Consider the following 21349-nt stretch of genomic DNA (forward strand, 5'->3'; position numbering starts at 1 on the left):
AATAAAAGGGGGCTATGAGCTGTCTAGTGAGGTATTGCTGGCACTGGCTACCACAGCTCAACAGAAAAGTGCAGGAAAACTTCTCTTAATGAGCTGTTAACAGAAGAAAATTAGTTCAAGACTTCGGGGCAAGAACTTCTCTTATTCAATGTTTGTACAGTACCCAGCACAAGGAGATTTTTTTTTTTCTTTTTCTCCTGTTGGTACCTGGTGCTACTGCCAGTTAATAAGCCGGGTTTTACATTCATCAGCAAGAATTAATGAATCAAGTAATAACAAGAGACATGACAACTTGAAGAACTACAAGCTATTGCACTTGAGGAGAAAATACAGATCACTACATTAGGGAAAAGGAAGGTCTGAAACACAAAGTTGGAGAAAGAAACTTGGAAAGTAGTAAGGATTTGAGAGCCTGGGGAGATGGCAGACACCAAATTAGCCACGAGTGCATGAGGCAAACAATATCACAGCTATGGGGAAAATGGAATTTTGGACGGCACGTACGAAGCTGGCACAGAACCAGACAAGGAAGCAAGCCGTGCTACGCTGCAGCTATGTGCTGTGCTAGGCACCTCTACAGAAGTCATCAACATCACATTTTTATTTCAGAGAGCACCAGCACAATCATTCGAAACGGGAAACCTTAATTCAACAGGAATACGGACATCTAGTTCAAGTATCTAAAACCAGAATAAACCTGGGTTCCCACAGGAGAAAAATACACAGCAAGAGAACAGTACTACTTTAAAACTTCACACTGACTAAACTTACGAGAAAAGCTTTATGACAGGAAGGAACACGAGCCTGTGCAGTTACGTCTCTCCTAAGCAGTGACAGAACCCCTATCATTTCACAAGCTGGAGAGCATCTTTTTAGTCATTAGAGACGTAACAGAGAAGGAACAACCCTGCAAGAGAAGAATAATTGCCAGATAAATTCTTTCATCTTTAGTTTTGCAATTCTATGAACTTGATTTCTTATTTTCTTATTTTAACACAGTTAGCAATAGATTCTACATACATCTAATCCTGCTCTGAAGGTAATCTGTTAAAGTTTCCTGGCTTGTTTCCAGACAGTCCCTCTTCATCCTATGGCCTCTCCATCTCCCCACAATTTGGGACGTTATTTCCTCGCTGCTTAGCAAAGACAATATCAACATCATTTCCTTCTTAATAAAAACTCCAAAGGAGACAGTAAAAATCAAATGACAGGTGGACTCAAGTTTAGTTACTTCTTAACCTCTGTTGAAGGTAACCATGAGACTATAGTAACACTAGCAAAAGGAAATATGCCTGTAGAACAAACCACATGTGAGTAACTATCTGAAATTATGTGGCTGAGAACAATTACTGTAGCAGAAAAGAAACCTCAAAGTCACTAAAAATCTCAAGCCTATTCTTACACCCTCGGACTGACAGACCCCAAATATGACACTGTGTAAGGAACTTTCCTCCTGGCTCTACACAGACATCGCTGCTGGTAGAGGTGGCTTCTTGAAAAGATGCTCGCACACTTTCCACAGATCAACAAGGGCAAAACCTGCCTATAGGAGAGGTGCTCATTCCACGTCTCAACCCTCAAGATTCAACCAGGGTTACTAATTCTACCTTCAACATTGTAGATTTCTGTTGATCTGCAGCAAAGAGTGAGAGTAGTAGTGATTAAAACACTCACAAAGCAAGAGGACGAGCAGGAAGGAAAGGAAGGGAGGCATCGGAAGCGGTTATGATTACGGCAACTCTCATAAGCACTGAAAATGCAGACAGGGGACAGGAGCTTCACCATCACTTGGTCACAGAGTCCCCTCTCTGCTTCAAAAGACGCTGTGACCTGCCCCCTCCATCAGTAACGCACAAGCCGTCCGCGTCTTTCGTCACATCCGACATCCAGCAGCAACCACGGTGGAAAACAAAGTGCAGCAGAACATCCTTGCCAGCTGCTGTGAGCTAGAAAAGGAAGAAGGAACTAGCGCGTACGTGCCAACTTATTATCTACCAACTGTAACATCAGGACAGATTTCTGCTGCAACTCTTTTATCTACACAACCCGAACAATGCAAAGCGTATGGCGTTTGCAGATAAAATTCTGTGGCATCTTCTCATTAAATTGTTGGGTCATAACCACGCAAAAAGCATTTCTACATTCCAGCTTACTAAAAAGACAACCTAGAAATCCAAGTGGTATTTCACTGAAGTTTTATCACGCTTTATCAAGCTCAGATCATTAATGACTGGGAAGAGAGCGATACACACAAACATGAACTACTTTTTTTGGTTGCCGTGTGCGCCTTCTTGCACAAAAACCTACCCCAGGGGCTCAGTCTTGCTCTCTCCGTGTTTGAGATAAGAGAAAAGTCATAAAAGGAAGAGTGCTGAGATCTTTGTAGGAAATATTAGGGATCTGAAAGCGGTTTTGAGACTAGAGTTGAAATTTACTGTTTTCTTTCAGGATGGTTAAAACTTCAACAGAGAGCTTGCTCCTGCACCAAGCTGCAAATACACTGTACAGCAGTTAGGAAATCATAAAAAATAAACATTGATACGTTAATAAAGCCAAGATATCAGTAGCACCAAAGGGTAAAATTTTCTTTCTGGTTACTGACCAACAAGAACTGCACGATTACCATTACGAGCCACTGTATAATTCCAGTGTAATACCCATATACAGCACCTCTGTGACTAAGACTGCATACATCACACCTTGCTGAGGCAGATGACACAACAGCAGCGCTCCGAGTTTAACAACGTTCCTCTCATTAGAGGAGATATCAAAATGACAAATCAAGTCTACAACCCCCCCTCCAAAGCACTTGACCAGAGCCTATTTTGCAATAACACCCCCAGGCTGCACAGCACTGTGTTCCAGTGACTTACGAGAAGTATTCAGAAGTTCTAAAGAAACGTAAGGAACCAGAAATACACCCATGAGGAGAGAGGTTCGGGAGCTAGAAGGGAGCTGGCATCAAGGTGACAAGCAAAAGCACAGACTTGAGCAGAACAAGTTAATTTCAAAGACGACTGATGCTGAGTAAGTGCCTGTTCAGCTCACACAGAGGCAAGTGGGAGGTCTGACTGACATCAGTGGAAACATGTGAACATTTAAAACCATCAGAGTTTTCGTAAGTAAATGATCAAATAAGCCTGTAATAAGCGAGGAGACAGCCTTGTGAAATAGAGGGGTCTACACCGGCTCAGCGGAGCTCTCTTTTCACGGGCACATTATCTTTGCAGGCTGTGTTTGAGAGAGGGGTGTAAGTACTCCCAGTTTGCCCCCAAAATGAAGTGAAGCACTTTCTCATTTCAAGAAGGGAACGAAAGACACAGCAACTGGAAGCACTAATATCCATATCACACCTTTCAACACCTTCTCGTTTTGTTTTGTTCATCGGAAAAACAAACAAAAAAAAAACAAACCCCAACCAACACTTGTCAGCCCAAGTTCCAGAAACGCGAAGCGATTGCTCCTTTGATTACGGAGTATAACACAATCCTCATGGGGGCTGATGCTTTACGTAACAACTATCCAGTCACTCACCAGGAGGATGCGATTGCCCGTCAATAACCCCGCGAGTCTCCCTTCTCCTGACCTTCGGCAGCACCTACCTGAAGCCATTTCCTCCGACCACCCCGCACCCAGCAGCACCCACCCCTGCCCGCTCCATCCCCAGAGCGGCTCAGGGCCTAAAACGCAGAGAGCAAAGGGGAAGGAACAAAGCCCTGACGTCAATTACTGGAAAAGGATTAACCCCCCGCCCCCCCCCCCCCCCCAGCTAAAAGAGGGGAATGAATCGGCCCCGTTAGCACCCAGAACCATCCCCGGGGGCTATTTTCTGGGTGTCCCCCCCCCCGGTTTGGCTCTCTAGGGAGAGGGGCAGGGCGGGACTGGCCGGTGGGGAGCGGTGCCCGGCGCAGACACCCACCCCCTTCCCGCCGGGGGGGTGACTCCTCTCGGCGCCTCGCCCCCCGTGAGCGGGGAAACACCGCGGTCCCGCCGTCGGGAGCGGGAGAGATGCGCCATGAAACGGGTGATCCCAACCGTCCGGAACGGCCGCCCGGCGGGGCGGGGGCGGGACGGCGCCCGCGCAGGTAACGCGGGCACAGGGAGCCGGGCCGCGGCTGGGGGCGGGACGGCCGCGGGCTCGGGAGGGCGGGCCGGGAAAGCTCCCCGAAAAGTGAGCCGCGGCGGGGGGGGGCGGGGGGGAGCAGAGCGGGGTCCGACGGCGGCCGCAACCGGGATCCTGCCCTTCCCCCCGCCGGCGGGCACCGCAGCGGAGCTGCCGATCTCGGTGGGCCCCCCCTTCACCCCACCCCACCCCCGGCCGCGTCTCACCTCCGTTCGCCGCTCCGCTAGGCCCGGACCATTTCCTGGCTGCCGCCACCGGCCCGCCGGGCGGGGACGAAGAGGCCCGAGGGAGCGGGGGCGCCGCCGCCGAGTCACCGACCGCCCGAGGAGCGCAGGGGCAGGCTCGGCCCCCGGCGGGGGACGAGGCCCGGGGGAAAGGGGAGGGGAGGGGGGGGTGGGGGGGGAAGCGTCTCACAGGCGGGAGGCGACGGCGGCTCCCCAGGGGTCCCGCCGCTCCATCGCGGGACGGGGCCGGGCTGGCGGCGAGGCGAGGTCGGCGAGGGCCGGCGACGGCGGCCTGGGCAGCCCTCGGCCCCTCGCCCGGCTCCGGCCTCCCTCCCGCCCTCCCTCCGCCCGTCCTGCCGGGCCGCGGCTCCTCCCGCAGCCGGGCACTCGCGTTACCCGGCAGCCCCCGCGCCGCCGCAGCCCCGCCGCCGCTCACGTGACCCGACGACGGGAGCTGGAGGGGGGGGCGGGAACGACACTCCGCGAGCACGTGACCCTGCCGGGCGGGGGGGGGGCGTGCCTCGGCCCCGCCCACCCCCCGGCGCGCGGCCGGCGTCACGTGGCGAGGGCGCCCGCGCGCTGCGCCCCCTGGCGGGGGGCGGGGCCGCCCCCGCAGAGCCTTTCCCGCGCAAAGCGGCCGCGCGGGGGGCTCCGCCCGCGCCTGTACCGCGAGCGGAAGGGCTGGCTGCCTGCGCGAAAGGGAGCTCACTGCGTCACCGCCGCCAGTAGTCATCTCCCCCTCGTCCCAGGCACAGGCAGGCTCAAGCCCGTTCCCGCTCCGCTCAGACGCGCACAACCAGAATTCAGTTTTTCTCCACAATTATTTCAGCGTCTTTGCCTGCTCCTACAAGCGCCCCCGAGCCCCGGCCACCCCCCGACGCCAGCTCCCGCCGCACGGGCCGATTTGTTCTTCAAACCGCTCCAACCTTGTGCCGCTCACGGCTTTGCTTTATAATTCGGTTTTTCATCTCAGCCGAGTGTCGTGTTGCCCCTTTTTGACCTAAACTGGCGGATCAGAGCGTTCAGGGCTCCGCTTGACCCACGGAAGCACACGTCGCCTCAGTGGAAATCCCACATCAACAACCCCATCGCACTGGCCGTGTTACCGAAACTTCCAAAATCGGCTTTAAAAACAATCTCTGAAAGAGGATAGTTTTTAAAAAACGGACAACTATACTACATATTTTTAATTTAAACAACAACTTTGTCCACGTGAACTGATTTTGAAACATAACGGAACACAGTTCTACTTTGGATTCATATTTTAAGAAGTAATACTTCATGATTTGTTTGAAATTTTAAAGTAAAGTGCAGCAGAATGGTGCAAAACCCCATTTTTTTTTTTATTTTCGCATAACTGTGGCAAACTCCAGAATCTAAATCCTTTAAAAATATAGTCTCTGATACTATGATTGCAGAGACCCTTCCAGCAAAAATGCTGTAAAAAGACACAGCAGTGGTTTTAAATCTAGAGCCAATCTGAAACGGTTTGTAACTATTTTAACTGGCAGTTAAATCTGAAGTTTGTTGTGACACCAAAATATGACCAACACCACAACAAAACATGATCAAACTGCGGTGGAACCCCAACCTACCTGAAATTTAAACGCACCTAAAACTTCCCTCCTTTACACGAGCGGGGAAGACACAGGCAACTTCTTTGCCAAAGTAACACTGTATTGTAAAGAACAGAAAATAAAAATGCCCTGTTCCTATCAGTTCCAATGATGTTTTTTAAAATTATGTCCTGCTAGTGACTTATTGGATATACCAAATCTCAAAAGTCACATTCTGGTATTATTTTTTATTACCCCCCCCCTTACACATATCTCAACTAACAACATCAGGCTGTGTGGATCTGCCTCAGACACAACTGATGGCTCACTGCCTGGTTAAAAATAAGTTAAACCCATGGGGGTTAAGGTATGTTGAATAGTTTCTTTATAAAGCAAATCCATTTGCTAGCAAGTGTCCTATTTATTAAGGACTCCTCCCTCAAAAAAATAAATCAATGCATCAAGCCACAAGAGAGTGAATAATGCAATTCCATTGCGCACACCCAGAAAAACTGTTTCTGACTGACAGATGTTTGATTTAATAAAGACCCGGACTAGAAGATCAGGTTGTCTCTCCTTCCTTCTGCTCTCCCATCGGTTCGCAGTGTTTCTCCTTGAAACGTGATGCCTTTTCCCGAGGCTGTTTTTCTACTAGACTGCATCAATTGCTTCCCTTCAATTAGCAATGGCAGCTTTACTTGTAATTGGAAGGATTAAAATTGAGGCTGTTCAGAGCTACACCGGTCTCATGTAACTGCTTAGTAAATACAACCATTTCTACTCAGTGGGTTGGTTTAGTTGTTTGGTTTGGTTTTTTTTAAATAATGATCTTAATGTACTTAACCTAGAGCTTTGAAAGACAGCAATTAAAGAAATACCTTTCCTGTTGAAGAAAAATTGGAATCAAAGCATCCAGTAAGAAATCGGGGTGTGATCTAGTGAAAGATGAACTGGTAAGGCTCTTGAGAGGCTGGTGGGTTTTACTCTGTAAAATAAGAATATGTAGAGACAAATTAAACAGAGGGGGCAATTAAAAAAAACAACAAAAATATATCTGAAATGTAACTCTTTTTTTAAAATCTGGGTATAGAGCGACTCATGGTTGGTCTCGAGCTTAATCAGCATTTGGCAACACTGGATGTCCAGGGAAAGCAGCAAGCCAGCTCCTTGAATCTCCACTCACGAGCCAACAGCAGATCAGAAATTAAATTAAGGTCCCCTTAGTATCATCTGTAATTATGCCACCTTATCCTGGCTCCTGCTGACAGGACCTAACATAGACAAGCATTTCCTTTTGTCTTTGTGACTAGGCCCAATCTGTCTGACTGTAAACAGACCTATGAAGAGACCAGCCCTCTGAATTTCATGACGAGCTTTAGTACTTGGTGGCTGTCTAACAAACATCTCTTTTCTTGGCAGACACAACGGGGAGAAGCAATATACTTGTGGGAAGCGACGTCCTTCCGACAAAACCATCTACACAGAACGCCAGCAGCTTTACAGATAGGAACGTACAGCGTGGTTTTAACGGGATGGCAAAGGCAGCCGAGCCCTGACCCCCGTCCTGACCCTTCTGAGCGACCGCCCGTTCCCCGTCACAGCCCTCCTCCATTCCCAGCCCAGCACCAACCAAACTCAAGCCTAAATTCTTCACAGCTGGGACCTCCGCGTCCCTCTTCCAGCTGTGCCCACGAAGGGAGGGCGGCTGGCAGCAGGCTGGCCACCACGCCTGCTCCAGCCAGCACGTGTGGCTCGCTGCAACGGCTGAGATGGCCCAAACCCCGCAATAAAGAACATCCCCTAGTCCAAAGGGCTTCCCCACACATCCGTAACTACTACGGTATCGCTTACACTCGGATTTGCAGTAAGCATGAACTTAGCAACTACCGTTTAATAATTTATTAAACTTTTCCCGTTAAATGGTACATTCACTCAAGAAGACTTGAACAGTTTTCTCGTAATTTTATTTACAGTCTGCAGAGTGCTCTGTAAAACACGGTAATGATTACAGACTAAAACACACAACATACATATTTTCAAACATTTAAATAAGCACAGTTTATTCAAAAGTAATTCTACACTACTTTTTCCATAAAAATATAAAAAATAGTTTAGTTACCATATTTTACCTAAACCAAGATATTTAAGAATTCTTCCACATGTAACACCCCCTCCCCAAAAAGGAGCACTCCAAGGATATGAAATTTAGGAAACTGCAGCACAAATTAAAAATACTAATGCCAACGGCTTCAATCCACCAAAAGAACAAATAACTTCCAGTTTGCAACCAGCAATGCTTGTTCTGCAGAATGTTTGACTTTGCTTGTGTTAGGGTTTTGGTTTTTGGGGGTTTTGTTGCACTAACTTGCTTCTCCCATGCCAGATTTTCACAGACACGTACACACTATTACATAAAAATAATGGACTGATTATACTGCAGACTATAATGCCAGTCACCATGTGCCCAACAACACGGATTGGTAATCTTGCATTACACGACAATTTTTTGCAAAAATATCAAAAGGGAAACACTTTCCTTTGGGACCTCTATTTAAAGACGACTCCTTTTTTTACTGAGCGTCCAGCAAAAATAGCCTTTTTCCCCCCCCATCTCCTTGAAAATAGTGCCCATTTTTGTTTGTTACTACTCTTTCTCCGGGTTTACTGACCATATTCTGTATGGAAAGCTAATGGGAGTTCTGAAAAACACCCACTCGAGCCCTTCTCTCACTAGGATACATTTAATTTACAAAAAAAGGCACAAAGATGAAACTCCTAAGCACCATCAGTCATAACTCTTCCACTGTGCACTGCTCCCCTTTCTTACACAGACACCGCTGCAAGAGACACTCCGTGTCTCACGAAATACTACGGAGACATGAGCTAAGGAAACAGGCAAGTTGAAAAGACTAAAGCCTCTGTACAGTACAAGTGGTATACTGATCATTAACAAGTGAACACTAAAGTCTGATGTTGCAGTAACGACTCGACCTGGAAGCATCAGGAAAAGCCATCAGAAAGAAAGCTCAGCAGCACAGAATACGTTTGTTAACAGTGAGATGGAAGGCCCTCTGTGTGCAACACTGTGCATTCCCTTTCAACAATGGCAGTGCTCCACAGCCAGCAGCAGAAAAACTCTGCTTCTCATACATTTAGAAAAATCCTCTCAACTGAGTGAAGCGGTCATAAACAGAGTAGTAGCATATGATGCACAGCATGATTTGCACTAAAAAGCTTTTGCTTTCCAGCATGTAAACATCCAGGTTACTGGACCTTAGCTCATATAAACAAATCTGATGATAGATTTTTGAACTAAAAAAGTAAAATTTTCCATAAAAGGATAAACCACAAAAATACTCTTTCAGTAAGTCTCACGTGCCATTTAATACCTTCCATGTCCTATGAACAACTAGGCAAAACATTTAGAAAGTTTTAGCAGTAGAAATGTTGACCAGTTAAACTGTTTGGCAACCATGGGCTCAAAACATCTTTGAAGAGTGTTATCCTTCACTAAACAACAGTTCTACACTGTACCACACTATTTCTTCTTCTTTTTCTTTGGTGGCTCATCGTCAGAACTACTGTCTGTGCTGCTGCTGCTACTGCTGGAGGAACTAGAATCCGATTCAAACTCTGAAGAAGAGGAAGTACTACTTGAGGATGGGGAAGATGAGGAAGTAGAGGAGCTCTCATCACTGTCACTATCCTCATCAGAAGATGAGGTAGAAGAATCTTCACTGTCAGATGAGGAATCACTAGCTGAACTGGCACTGCTACTGCTGCTGGAACTGGTCACGCTTTTAGATCTGCAAGAAAACAGATACACAGATGAGAACAGGCCTGACAGAGGTAGCATACGCTATTCAGTGTTCTTCATACTGTGTTGTAATCCAAAGATCAATTATTTGGTCTGAAAATTTCCAGGCCTGACAATCTAAGACAAATCCCCATGCTCCCCCCCGCTTCCTCCAATTCTGAACGGATGCATTTTGGCCATCTGAGCCATGGCAGAGTGATGCCACGTACATGAAATAAGTCAAAACAGGACTACAGAAAAAGGTTAAGTTTGAAAACTGGCAAGGGTCTTGTTTGTAGTCATGATGAGTGTCTTTACTGCCTTGGTTAAATAGAAGAATGAGGCTGCAGGAGAAGCAATGTCCTGTACTGCTAAAGCCTTGGGAAAAATTCTCAAAGGTCAGTTTTCTAGGACACCACTTATAAGGAGTGACATTTTGGCAATGTAAAAGTTGGAAGTTTCATCAGTGATTTCACAAATGTCAGAATGGTACTCGAAGGCAACTTAGATTACACCTGGCAAAAGAACCCAAATTACCTGCCACTACAGGATGCTCATGCTTTCAAGGTGGAGGAGGAGGAGGAGTGGAAACAGTCCAAGATAAAGCCAGAATCATGAACATAGCAAAGTGGATTTCAGTATCCTCTGCAACTTGTTTTTTTTCATGTTTAGCCCTTACTGAGGTGGCTGTTCTCAAAATCAAGGTCTCTAAGTAAGCCAATGTGAATACCAAGAAAGTACAACTAAATTCTCCCAACAGATCTTTCTTCAAAGTGTAAAGGCACTAATTCTCTCCGCTTCCCACCAAGCCAACCAAACAGCATGCAAAAACGCTAAATATGACAACGCAGAAGCTTCTTTCCATTAGAAAATTAATGTAGCAGGTTTTATCAGAGGGTTTGATTAAATGCAACAACTCAGGAAATGCCTGTGTTAAGGCTATTAGAGAAAGAGCAATGTTTTTCTCATCCTATCAGCCACAGTCATGTCAGCTGACAAGTGTGGATGCACGCGTTAAGCTATGAACCACCGAAGTGTTTATAATACATCTGCAATCTGTTATCTCTGCGTACAGACACAATGGCTGTTTATTGAAGATAAATCCATAGGGGCTGGTTAAATACAGACCTGTTTGTGAAAAGCTAGTCTTAAGATGAGAAAATTTAAACGAGAGACTAGTAGTTGAAATCTAAACAGTTTCATCAGATGTGCAGAACCATTTATATGGTCAAGAATCAGAGGATACCCTGAATGACCACTCTGAACTTTTTTTCCTAATCACCTTTCACAGAACCCATAGCAGCTGTCCGTGGGCCTCCAATACTTGGGTTATGACCTGAAGCCCACTTACAGAAACATCAGAATTTAACAATATTGCTTCTCCTAGAGGAAAGCAATAGCTAGATCTATGAGGGAACAAGCAAGCAGGTACTTGTTCTCAGGTGGTGCAATGCAGCCTGTTGGTCATTACAGGAGGACGGAGATGGGAGCAAGTAAAACTCACCACTTCACCTTGTCCTAATTAGATAATGTGACAACCTAGATGCTCTAGGTTGGTAGATCCAAGATCTTCAGGTCCACTGTAAACGTACAAAATTTATCCAGCAGACAAGCACTCAATTCTCCTCAAAACAAGCTCATGAATGTTAATACCTTGCACCAACTGTGCAACAACTGCTGCATTTTGTAACACAAGCTGTCACCCCTCTCAAACTCTTTGTCCTTTCTAATTCTATTTCAATCACCTAACAACCCCGGGTGATTTTAAACACGCTACTTAAAGCAAATCTACAATTTTGGGCACAATCACAGCCGGGTGCCTGAAGAAACAAGCGAACCAAGACACAAATGTACCTGTCTGAAGGGTAGAATCACACGCGATCCAAGTATAAAGTGGGCTTGCAATTAGCAACCAAAGAATGCCGCGTGGGAACACTGAAGGCAACGTGCGCCCAGAAGGTAGCTCTGTGTCACCTGAGGTCACAAGATTGTACAACAGCTGTTTCGCCTGTTCCTGTTTTTCTGGTTAAGCCTGTAGCTTACTTATTACTGCTTATATCAAAACAAACATACACTATGTAAAAGGTTAGTGCTCACTACTGACAGAACCCTAACTTTTGCATTTTCTTTTAAATCCAGAACTTACATATTCAATGGCAACACCTTGTTGAATTTTCCACATTTAATTCTTCCTGTATCATAACAAAGATATAAGTAGCAAATGATGCGGAAAGGAATTTATATGGATGGTTTCAGTGCTTGCATAAAAACAGGGTAACAATTCAAACCTCAAAGAGTTTTAAAATTCTAAGGAAAAGTGACCAAACCACCCCCTCTCCCTTAAATCCTTTTGCTTTTTTCATTTTTGCCTTGGCTTAGAGCTCAAATACTCTGGGAATCCTTATGCCAGGACTGCAGCATCTGAGAAAGCTGAGGCAGAAAGAGGTCTGAGCTACAGCGCTCAGCAGTCAGTTCATTCCTGGTCTCACCAGTCCCAAGTAACTCCAGCAACAAAGGGACACCACTGCGAAAGGAGCCTCTGAGCAAACCCCCTGTGGCGGCAGAAGGGAGACACCAAGAACCGTTCCCATAAAGCCACGTTCCACCCGACAGCCTAAACTAAAGGCCTGTTCTAAAAAACTGCTGTGGCTTATTCCATGGCTGCCACACCAAGCGCAAGGCCCCGTCTGTCCAAATCTGCCAAAAACTGTTTTTCAAAGATCCGATTTAGAGACCGAGAACAGTCAACTAGATGTGGAGAACAGCGAGGCCCTTCCTGCACAGACACCCCGTAAGTAAAACTCGCACCAGGATCAGCAGGAGAGTTACAGCCGGGTTCTAGCTGGTCCTGAAACCGCTTTGCTAACAAAGACAGAAGCAAATTCCCAGGCAAATGTTACTGCAAAGTGAAGTAGAAATAATGGCAAGAGAGTTCTGGGCTCAAATTAGCACTTGGGGTGGGGAAGAAGTTTATTTCCTGGATTTTGTGTTGGTCTGGGATTGCGGGGGTTTTTTGTTTGATTTTGGGGTTGGGTTTTTAGATGCTTTATTTCATTCTCCAGACAAAGCTTCAGAGACACCTGCTATGTGAAGGGAATGAAGACAACAAAAGGAAAAGCAAGGTGGGCAGGTGGAGCAATGACAGACTAGAAAACGGTATGCCATTCTTGCACAATGTTGAAAATACACTTGATGAACTTTGAGTTAGAAGTAGGAAGATTTTTATTATTAAAGCAAGATCATGTAGAGATAGGACAATCAATACGGAGAAAAGCAGAAAACAAAGAATTTAGACTTTTTGGACAGGGAGGAGTAGAAATTCTGCAGATGTCTGACATACAAATGCCTGTAACAGGCTAAAAGCAGTAAAATCAAAACCGTATTTGCAGCGTTGACCTTCTCCACACAGCCCTCCCAAACTGCCTGCTGCAACACCCCGTGCAAGAAACAGCTGCACAATGTCAGCGTTCAACACGTACCTTTTCTTCTTGGTCTTCCTTTCTGCAGTACTTTCTCCAGTGCTAATTAAAGGGGGGGAAAAAAAAAACAAACAATGGCTTTGATTAATGCAGTAGGAAAATTAAATAAATAGCAGCACAGCAGAGCTGAGTTAATATTAGAAAACTGGTATCCCACTGGCAGAGCGCCGCACCGCCCAAAGTTCATTCTGCATCTATTTTCAGTCCCTACTCAAACCAGAAAAACAACAATACCTACAAATCCAGAAAGAAAAAACAAAGCCTCGATTCACCTCTAATTTTCTGTGTTAAGTATGCTTTTCTTTACTCTTCATGTTATATAGACAACATCATTCTGGGATGGGAAGGGCACAGGAGAAAAGGATACAAAAGAGGTGTATAACCATATTTAGCAATAACTGAATGCTTGAAACAAAAGGTAAAATACTGAATTGATCTGTAGCTTTCACCAAGCATTTGTTTCAAGTGAAAGATGACAAAGAACAATATTTACATTGATGCTTTTGCCTTTTCAGGTGCCCATGTCTACATACACTCACAGAAAGTTTTAGTAGTAAGTGACACAGAATGAAGTTTCTTTTAACAAAACATTTCTTTTTTTTTAAACCAGAAACCAGTCTGCACTTGTGGATTATTATTTTTTTTTAAATAAAATTCTAATAAAAGTCAACTATACCAGTCACATGCTGTTCTCAATCCACTGCAGATGCACAGCACATAACTCAACCTGGAATGTCCATGTGTGATTAAAGTAGTCCCTCATGACATACTTACAACATGCTTAATGTGCCGCTGATATATGAAGAAGTTGTAGATTCTTTCATGAACCAGGATACTTTTTCCTCAACTGAAAGTTATTATTAGAAACCATCTTAAATATACAATAACAAAAGTAAAAACTGCATATATATTTCATTTAGAAATCAGATAGCAGTATGTGTTGATAAAGGCTCCAGAAAAGGGTAGGAAGAAGAAAGCATCAAGTGTAAACTATACTGTATTTCAATGAAAGTACTCAATGCCATTCGTATGTCAGGAAAGTGAGATTTGTTCAATTTTTCATTTTCACACATATGGTATGAAAATACTATAAGTACACAGAAGAATTTTTCACACTCCCCACCATCTCCTGTGGGCAAGAGGAAGATTCATTGACTGTCAAATTTCAAACCAGATTACAACCCCTCCTGTGTTGCTGAATGTTGTTAATATTTATATTCCTAAGGCCTTACACCCTTGCCCTAGGTAACCAGGTGTTTCACAGTTAAGAGAAGTCACTGTGAGCAAACAGATCCCAAAGCACCTTTCAGAAGAGGGAACTAACTGAGCTGTGAGGAAGGCGGGCTGCCGTGGCACGGGTCTGTGCCTCCCTCTAGTGTTTAACGTGTGGACAAGTAAAGGGGCTCACCACTGCGCAACCACAAACCGAGGGGGTCCCCCCCGGCAGATCCGAGCCGATCCGCTTCAGGACACTCGGTCGTTTTCCCTGTGGCACCACACTGTCTTCAGAACCATAAATAAGACTCGGGCATCCTGATCTTGGTTCAACATAGTAACATCACCAAGGAATAAGCATTTTCTCAGTGTTCCTCCCCTCCCAACTCCTACTCTAGCCCAGGCAAGCGTGGGCTTTACTGGCACCACCATAACGTCCATCAGTGGGGTCAACACTGGGCAAACAGAAGGATCCTGGAACAACTGCTGAAATGAGATAATGCTGAAAAATCTTGTAGGTAGTTGTCATAAAGTAAATATTAACCTTATTAGACTATGTTTGCCTTCCGGTTAATGATTGATTAATTAGATCTTTAAAGATGACAATACAAATAGTCAGAAGCAGACCTGTAGGAGACTTGACTTCTCTGCAGATAAGAAATAACCTTCCAAGCAAGTTATACAAAAAGTAAAATTGTGGCAGGAAGCTGTTTTTTCCATGAGGAATAAGCTTCATCCTTAAGAGTGTAACACTGGCATCTGAGGAACTGGATACCTCATGGTACAGTTAAGGAGCTTCACAGAGCTTATGATTATGCAACCACTGTGAATCCAGCCCAATTTAACCAGGATTACAAACTGTTCCCATCCGAGGATTACTTGGTCTTCCTTTTAAGAGACAGCTTTTCACTCCACATACACCTCACGCTACAGACTGTTAGACTTACAGCTCGAAAAACTCCACTCGTGACAGACACTGGACAGTCATGTAACTACTATATAAAATACCCTGTACACAGACTTGAGCAACAAGCAATTCCACCCTCAATTCACTGTCCTCCAGTGTCAACCTGCAGAATTCAACAGAAATTGGGCAGAAAAGGAGCAAGGAAATAATTGAGTCTTAAACTCAATCTTTGCCTTAAAAGTCTGGAGTGAAGAACTCTTCCCAACTGCCTCCACAGGGAGCAAGTTTTAGGGCCTCAGCACTCCTGATTTCTTATCGACAATACTAGGGGATTACAACTGCTTTAGAATTACTCACTGGATCAAAATTCATTTCAAAAATCAAACATTTTACGTCACTCAACACAAGCTTCCACTGAAGTCAGTATTTCAGCACCGATTCATTCTGCTGCCCCAGTCAAACAGCTGACAAAGCCCCACCAGACCTCTCTGCCAGAGGGTACCACACATTTTGTTTCCCCAACAAGCAAAAAATGTGAACACTCCTCAGTAACTCACAGCTGGGCAGCAGCAAGAACCTACAGCCAACACTGTGCTGCCAGTGACAGCGGGTACTGTCCAAATCCTCACCAATTCTAGCTGTAAATGATACCGTCCCTCGGGGGGGGCTGAGGCAACAACCCTCCAGCTACCATAACTAAATCTGAGTTGCAGTGGCAGAACAGAGACCCTCATACATAGGAACTGCATGGAAAACTAACGTGCTGCATTCGTTTTCTCTTTGTCACCTGGAGTTGCTTGTTAAAACAACTATTAAAGTTGGGGAAAGCATTAAAGACTACTCACAGAGCAAAGCGGAAAGGAAATCACATTACACATGGAGTTTTGCTTGCATTTTTCTGCTTAGCTGCAGGTATCTTTCACTTTCTCAGATGTCAAAAAGGGAAATAATTAATGCACTTCGGTGAGCTATCTCTACTTTATGCTTTAAACACACCCGATAAACCAACTCTCATTCACCTGTTTAACCATTACAGCTCATCATGAGCAATACAGGAGCTGCGCTGGCACAAGTCCACTGTCAGGTCGTATCCAGAAGACCAGGTTTTAATTGCACAGTCTAACAGCAAACCTAAACACAAGTGAAAGAATCGCTTCTTTGTTAGAAACACATTTACAGTCTTCACACCAACCTGCTCGTACTAGCACATAAACATCTGAAACCAAGGAACCAAGGAATTCAGGAAACAGTATTCCATTAGAAAAAAAAGGCTCCAACTATTTTAACTTTACCTTAGTACACTTTTTTTGTTTCAGATAAGCAGGTATTAACAAACAACATTAATTTGGTGGGACCTGAGTGTACACATTCCACCTAACATACAAGACAGTTCCAGTATTAAGGAAGCATCACACAGCCCAGAGCAAAGGATGACAACGAATGGTCTAGAACACCGTCTTTCCCACCCACATACAAAGTTATTTTCATTAATAAACTAGACATTTTCATTCTGCTAATCTTACCTTTGTTGCAGTAATAGTCGCTTTTCCTTTTCTTTAAGAATTTTTGCTAATTGAGCTGTCCTCGAAGGTCTATGCAGGTATTTTCTCTTCCCTGTACATTCATACGTCCAATGTCCAAACTCTAAACATTTCTGACATCTTACATGCTGCTTGTTTGCCTCCCTACAAAAATGCAGAATTGCTTAAGTGACTGATTCCAAATCTGTTCTACCTAGTGAAAAAAAATTTTTTTTTTCTTTTAAATCAGACAGATTCTTAACAGCATATGTAGTTATGATTAAACCAAACTGACATTCATGGATGCTTTAACAATCATTCATCTTAAATCAGCACAACAACAGTAACAGAATTTAGGCAAATAACATTCCTTTTCATTAAAACATTTTCATATCAACTATTTATGAAAGAGAACAAAGAGACTTTTGCTCTATTGCAGAGCTTCTGCCAGTTAGCAAATGCAGAGCTACTGACATCAGCTGTCAACAAGCTCATCAGCTGCACCACAATTTCACTTTTAGTTTCACACTAGCTGCTGGTTACCCTGCCTTGCAGTCTTCCCCCACTCTTAAAATTCCATGATTTCCCACCCCTTCAGCTACCATAAACAACTTAAACATTTTGGAAATGCTCCTAGGACCATTCTCTGTCAGTGAACAACAATTAATCCCACCACAAAATCATATTTTGGTCAACCTAATGGGCAGATCTTTTAGCATTACAGGATATAGTTGTGCAACAGTTATTGGGAATGACTACCCCGCACACAATTTGTTGCTATCCAATAATTTGCACACGTTTGGTTGTAGCTTGTTTCAGATAAGTAGTTGACATTATTTTTTAGAACATTTTTTAGCAAAAAGCAGGCAGCTTCTTTCCTAAATCTTAGAATTTAACACAAGTACCAAACTGCCAAGTTCTCACAGACAGCCTAGGATTCTGAACAAGTAGAACAGAGAGGATCTTAGTTGTAGCTTATTTGAACTTACTAAGATTCATTAAAGGCTGGCAGAAGGTTTATCATAAGAATAATCAAGCAAGACTTCACTTACTACTGTGTACCACCCAAATACCCGAAGTATTTAGTGAGCATTTTACATTCACATTTCAGTTTTCACACTGTGGCAAAATCCTTTGGGCATTTTTAGAAGCCAGTTACGGGAGAAAACTCCTATTTTCATATTCTAGCTCTTACTCCGCTATTCTGAAGCTTTGCAAAAACTGTTTTGCTGCCTTCTCACAGACACTCCCCTTCCTGCTCTACAAATAAGGAAACTCGTACAGCAGTCAAAGGACTCACTCAAGGTCAGGATCACGACGAACTAGTTTTAGGGCCAGTACTAAAAATCAGGACTTTGTAGCTCCCATACAGTTCGTTGCAACTGCAATAACTTATTTCTACTTTTTATCATTTTTTCCAAACACCAAAATACTAACTTTTCAACGCCAGCTCATCTAAACTATCTGAATATAAGAGCCCTGGCTTAAATAGGAGGCTCCTTGACTGTTCATTCAGAATTTAGAGAATTCTGAACAATTACGAAAAAAATTTAAAATAAAATTTTAAAAAAAAAATAGAGAGCATGAAGTGACAGACCAGCAGCGATCGTTGATTTTCAAGGCAAGGTGTGAATTGCTTCTCCTTCAACAACAGCCATCACCTTTTGTGACAGTCCTACTGTATCTTGAAGGGAATCTTGTTCTGAACATCCATTACTTTTTCAAAGTAAAGAGTATTTGGCTTCAGAGTCTAGCCTTAGAAATACTCACCTAAATCAGCACTAGAAAACTAATTAAACTTGCAACCTAGACTGCACAATTAACCCAGGCTTGAACAGGAAGCAGTATGTCTAGTAATGAACAAAAAAAATCCCAGTGTCTTTGTCTTGCCTTGGACTTCTGGCTCTGCCACAGGAGCTACATATCAGCAGGGTACTCCCCCCTCCTCTTCATCATACAAACCAAAAGAGTGACTGTTTTTTTATCCCAAACTAGCCCAGACCTGTCTTCACAGGAACAGAACGGAAGTTTAAAGCAACAATAACATAACTCATTATTTCCAAGGCTTTAGTGCTCTACACGTGACCAGGGCAAATGATTCAATGCAAGCTAAAAAGAATCAAACCCTAAAAGCAATATAAGTGTTTAGCAGGAAAACAGATAAAAATAGCTCAGCAACTACAGATCTATAAATACCGCATCAGCGCTAACAAGCTTTAAACACTAATGAAAAGCACAAGACTGAAACAAAATTATACCAGAGATCAATAACCACCCTAGAAGGAAAGGCTGGCAGATGTACAGTTCAGCATACACCCATTAAGCACATTGAGACATAGCGAGAAATGGGAGAAAACATTCCTTGACTCATATAAAATAGCAACTTAAAAGAACGAGTATTCCACGAGTACTTTGCCATTTCAAGTTACTATACACTGGAAAATAGGAAAGTTACACTAAATAAAAAAAGAAAGAGAACGCAGAAGTCACCCGTATCCTATCCAACTCTTACCATCAGGCAAAAAACCCAAATACACTCTAAAAATTGAAACAATAAATTAAGAAAAAACACTCCAAAACAACAAACAAATGAAAACCCAGTGCAAGTAACACACGAGAATGGAACACAGCGATTTGCTGTACTCAGCATAAACAAGGAAAAATGTTGGCTTTTTCTCATTTCAGTGTTTTGCAACCAGCTCCCTTGGGTACTGAGAGAATTACTTGAATGCGATACCCTGATCTGCGTAAAGGTCACTTTTAGTTTTGGCTCCTCTTTTAGAGTTCTGTAAACATACTGAACATGAAGCTAGAACTTAATCTGCTGAAAGCCCATGAAGAAGATCAGTAAACACCTGCATCCCAAGACCTTACCCACTTGACCTCTTCCCAAAACGCCGCTAACTGGTGTTAACACCAAAAGCGACAGTTTGAAGACTTCCTCCCCTTTTCCACATCCTGCTTTCCTTCTCATCATTTCACCGCAACGATGTCACTGACCGGCTCACCGCAGCCGCATTCTGGAGCGGTTTCCCCACAGAGGAGCAGCACTCCGCCGCGGATGCAGAGCGCCTGCGAGGAGGGGGCTCTGTGCCCTCAGAAAGCGCTCGGACCCACAGCCCCCACTCACGGGGGATACCCCGGGCTCTGCCCCGGCCCCGCTGCCCCGGGGCCCGCAGCCGGCCCTCCGCAGCCCCTTCCCCGCAACCGACCGCCTCAGCCCGCTGCCCGGCGCCTCCCCCCGCTCCGGCTCGCCGACGGAAGCCCCCCTGCTCCGCCACGGCGCCTCTCCCGCGCTGCCGCGGCCCGGCCGCCCGCCGCACTCACGCCTGTCTCCGAGCGATGAGGCGGTGCATGGGAGTCGCCATCTTAGCGGCCAGGCCGGGAAGTGAGGCGCGGGCCGCGGTGCATGCCGGGCCATGCCGCCCGCCGCCGCCTCCCATTGGCCGAAGGAGCGGTCACCACAGAGACGAAACCCGCCCCCCTCCTGCGGCCAGAGAGAACGCGCCGGCAGGGCCGCGCTCTCCGCCTCGTATCGCCTCGTCTGCTCCCGCGTTGTCATGGCACCGCGGGGCGGGACGGCGCAGGGCCGCGCTGTGGGGACTGCCGCGGGCCCCGTCCCTGCTGCCTCCTCCCCGCGCCTCCGCCTCGTCCGGCCCGGCCCCCGCTGTCCCCTGCTCGGTCACCGTGGCGCGGCCCAGCCCTCCCGCAGCCCTCCGCTGGGCCCCGTGCCCCGCCGACGGCCTCGGCCTCTTGGCGGGCTCCTGCCTTGTCACAGAATCCCAGAATCATCCGGGTTGGAAAAGCCCTCGCAGCTCCTCCAGCCCAACCATGACCCTCCCCCTGAGCGTTCCCAACTCCCCCAGATCCCTCAGCGCTGGCTCAGCCCGACTCTTCAACCCCTCCAGGGATCCCGGGGACTCCCCCCTGCCCTGGGCAGCCCATTCCAACGCCCAACAGCCCCTTCTGCACAGAAATCCTTCCTCAGAGCCAGCCTGACCCTGCCCTGGGCAGCTTGAGGCCATTCCCTCGGGGCCTGGCGCTGGGGCCTTGGCTCCAGAGACTCATCCCCCCTCTCTGCCCCCTCCTGGCAGGGAGTTGCAGAGGGCCAGGAGGTCTCCCCTCAGCCTCCTCTGCTCCAGACTGAACCCCCCCAGTTCCCCCAGCCGCTCCCCAGCAGACCTGTGCTCCAGACCCTGCCCCAGCTCCGTTGCCCTTCTCTGGCCACGCCCGAGTCATTCAATGGCCTTTTTGGGGTGAGGGGCCCAAAACTGAACCCAGGAATCGAGGTGCTGTCAGTGCCTAGCTGCTGCTTCTCTCTCCTGTCAGTGCAAGTCTCACAGGAACCTGCCTCTCACTTAAAAACTGACAATTTCTCCTGGATGTGTTTTAAAGCAGAATGGACTGTAGCAGACACCTGACTGTGTGTGGCCGGGGGAAGCCAAGGCAGCCCGCAGAAGGGTGGCATGCAGTGGAGGTGAGGAAGAGGAGGGTTATTGATCCAGGCCTCTCCTGCCAGCAGGCACCAC

The 21349-nt window shown here is 45.8% G+C and overlaps 2 protein-coding genes across 3 annotated transcripts in view; both read right to left on the reverse strand.

Moving 5' to 3' along the window:
• The window catches only part of AFF4 (ALF transcription elongation factor 4), a 52152-nt gene extending 47439 nt beyond the window's left edge, over positions 1 to 4713 (reverse strand). Inside the window, exon 1 of the mRNA XM_074916543.1 lies at positions 4330 to 4713. The gene's annotated coding sequence lies outside the window, so the exon portion shown is untranslated. The remainder of the gene's footprint in view (positions 1 to 4329) is intronic.
• Positions 4714 to 7850: 3137 nt separating this feature from the next.
• Positions 7851 to 20209, reverse strand: ZCCHC10 (zinc finger CCHC-type containing 10). 2 transcript variants are annotated; one of them, XM_074916168.1, is made up of 4 exons: positions 20148 to 20209; positions 16824 to 16985; positions 13179 to 13220; positions 7851 to 9709 (listed from the first exon to the last, which is right to left on the reverse strand). In XM_074916168.1, the coding sequence occupies exons 1-4, from the start codon at positions 20186 to 20188 to the stop codon at positions 9442 to 9444; spliced, it is 513 nt and encodes a 170-aa protein (XP_074772269.1). In that variant the 5' UTR covers positions 20189 to 20209; the 3' UTR covers positions 7851 to 9441. The 2 variants fall into 2 exon arrangements, with proteins under 2 accessions (XP_074772269.1, XP_074772268.1); XM_074916167.1 differs by lacking the exons at positions 7851 to 9709; positions 13179 to 13220 and adding an exon at positions 13221 to 13244 and having other exon boundaries at positions 16823 to 16985; positions 20148 to 20199.
• Positions 20210 to 21349: the final 1140 nt, after the last annotated feature.

Source organism: Athene noctua, chromosome 12 (genome assembly GCF_965140245.1).
Source record: "Athene noctua chromosome 12, bAthNoc1.hap1.1, whole genome shotgun sequence".
NCBI classification, from domain to species: Eukaryota; Metazoa; Chordata; class Aves; order Strigiformes; family Strigidae; genus Athene; species Athene noctua.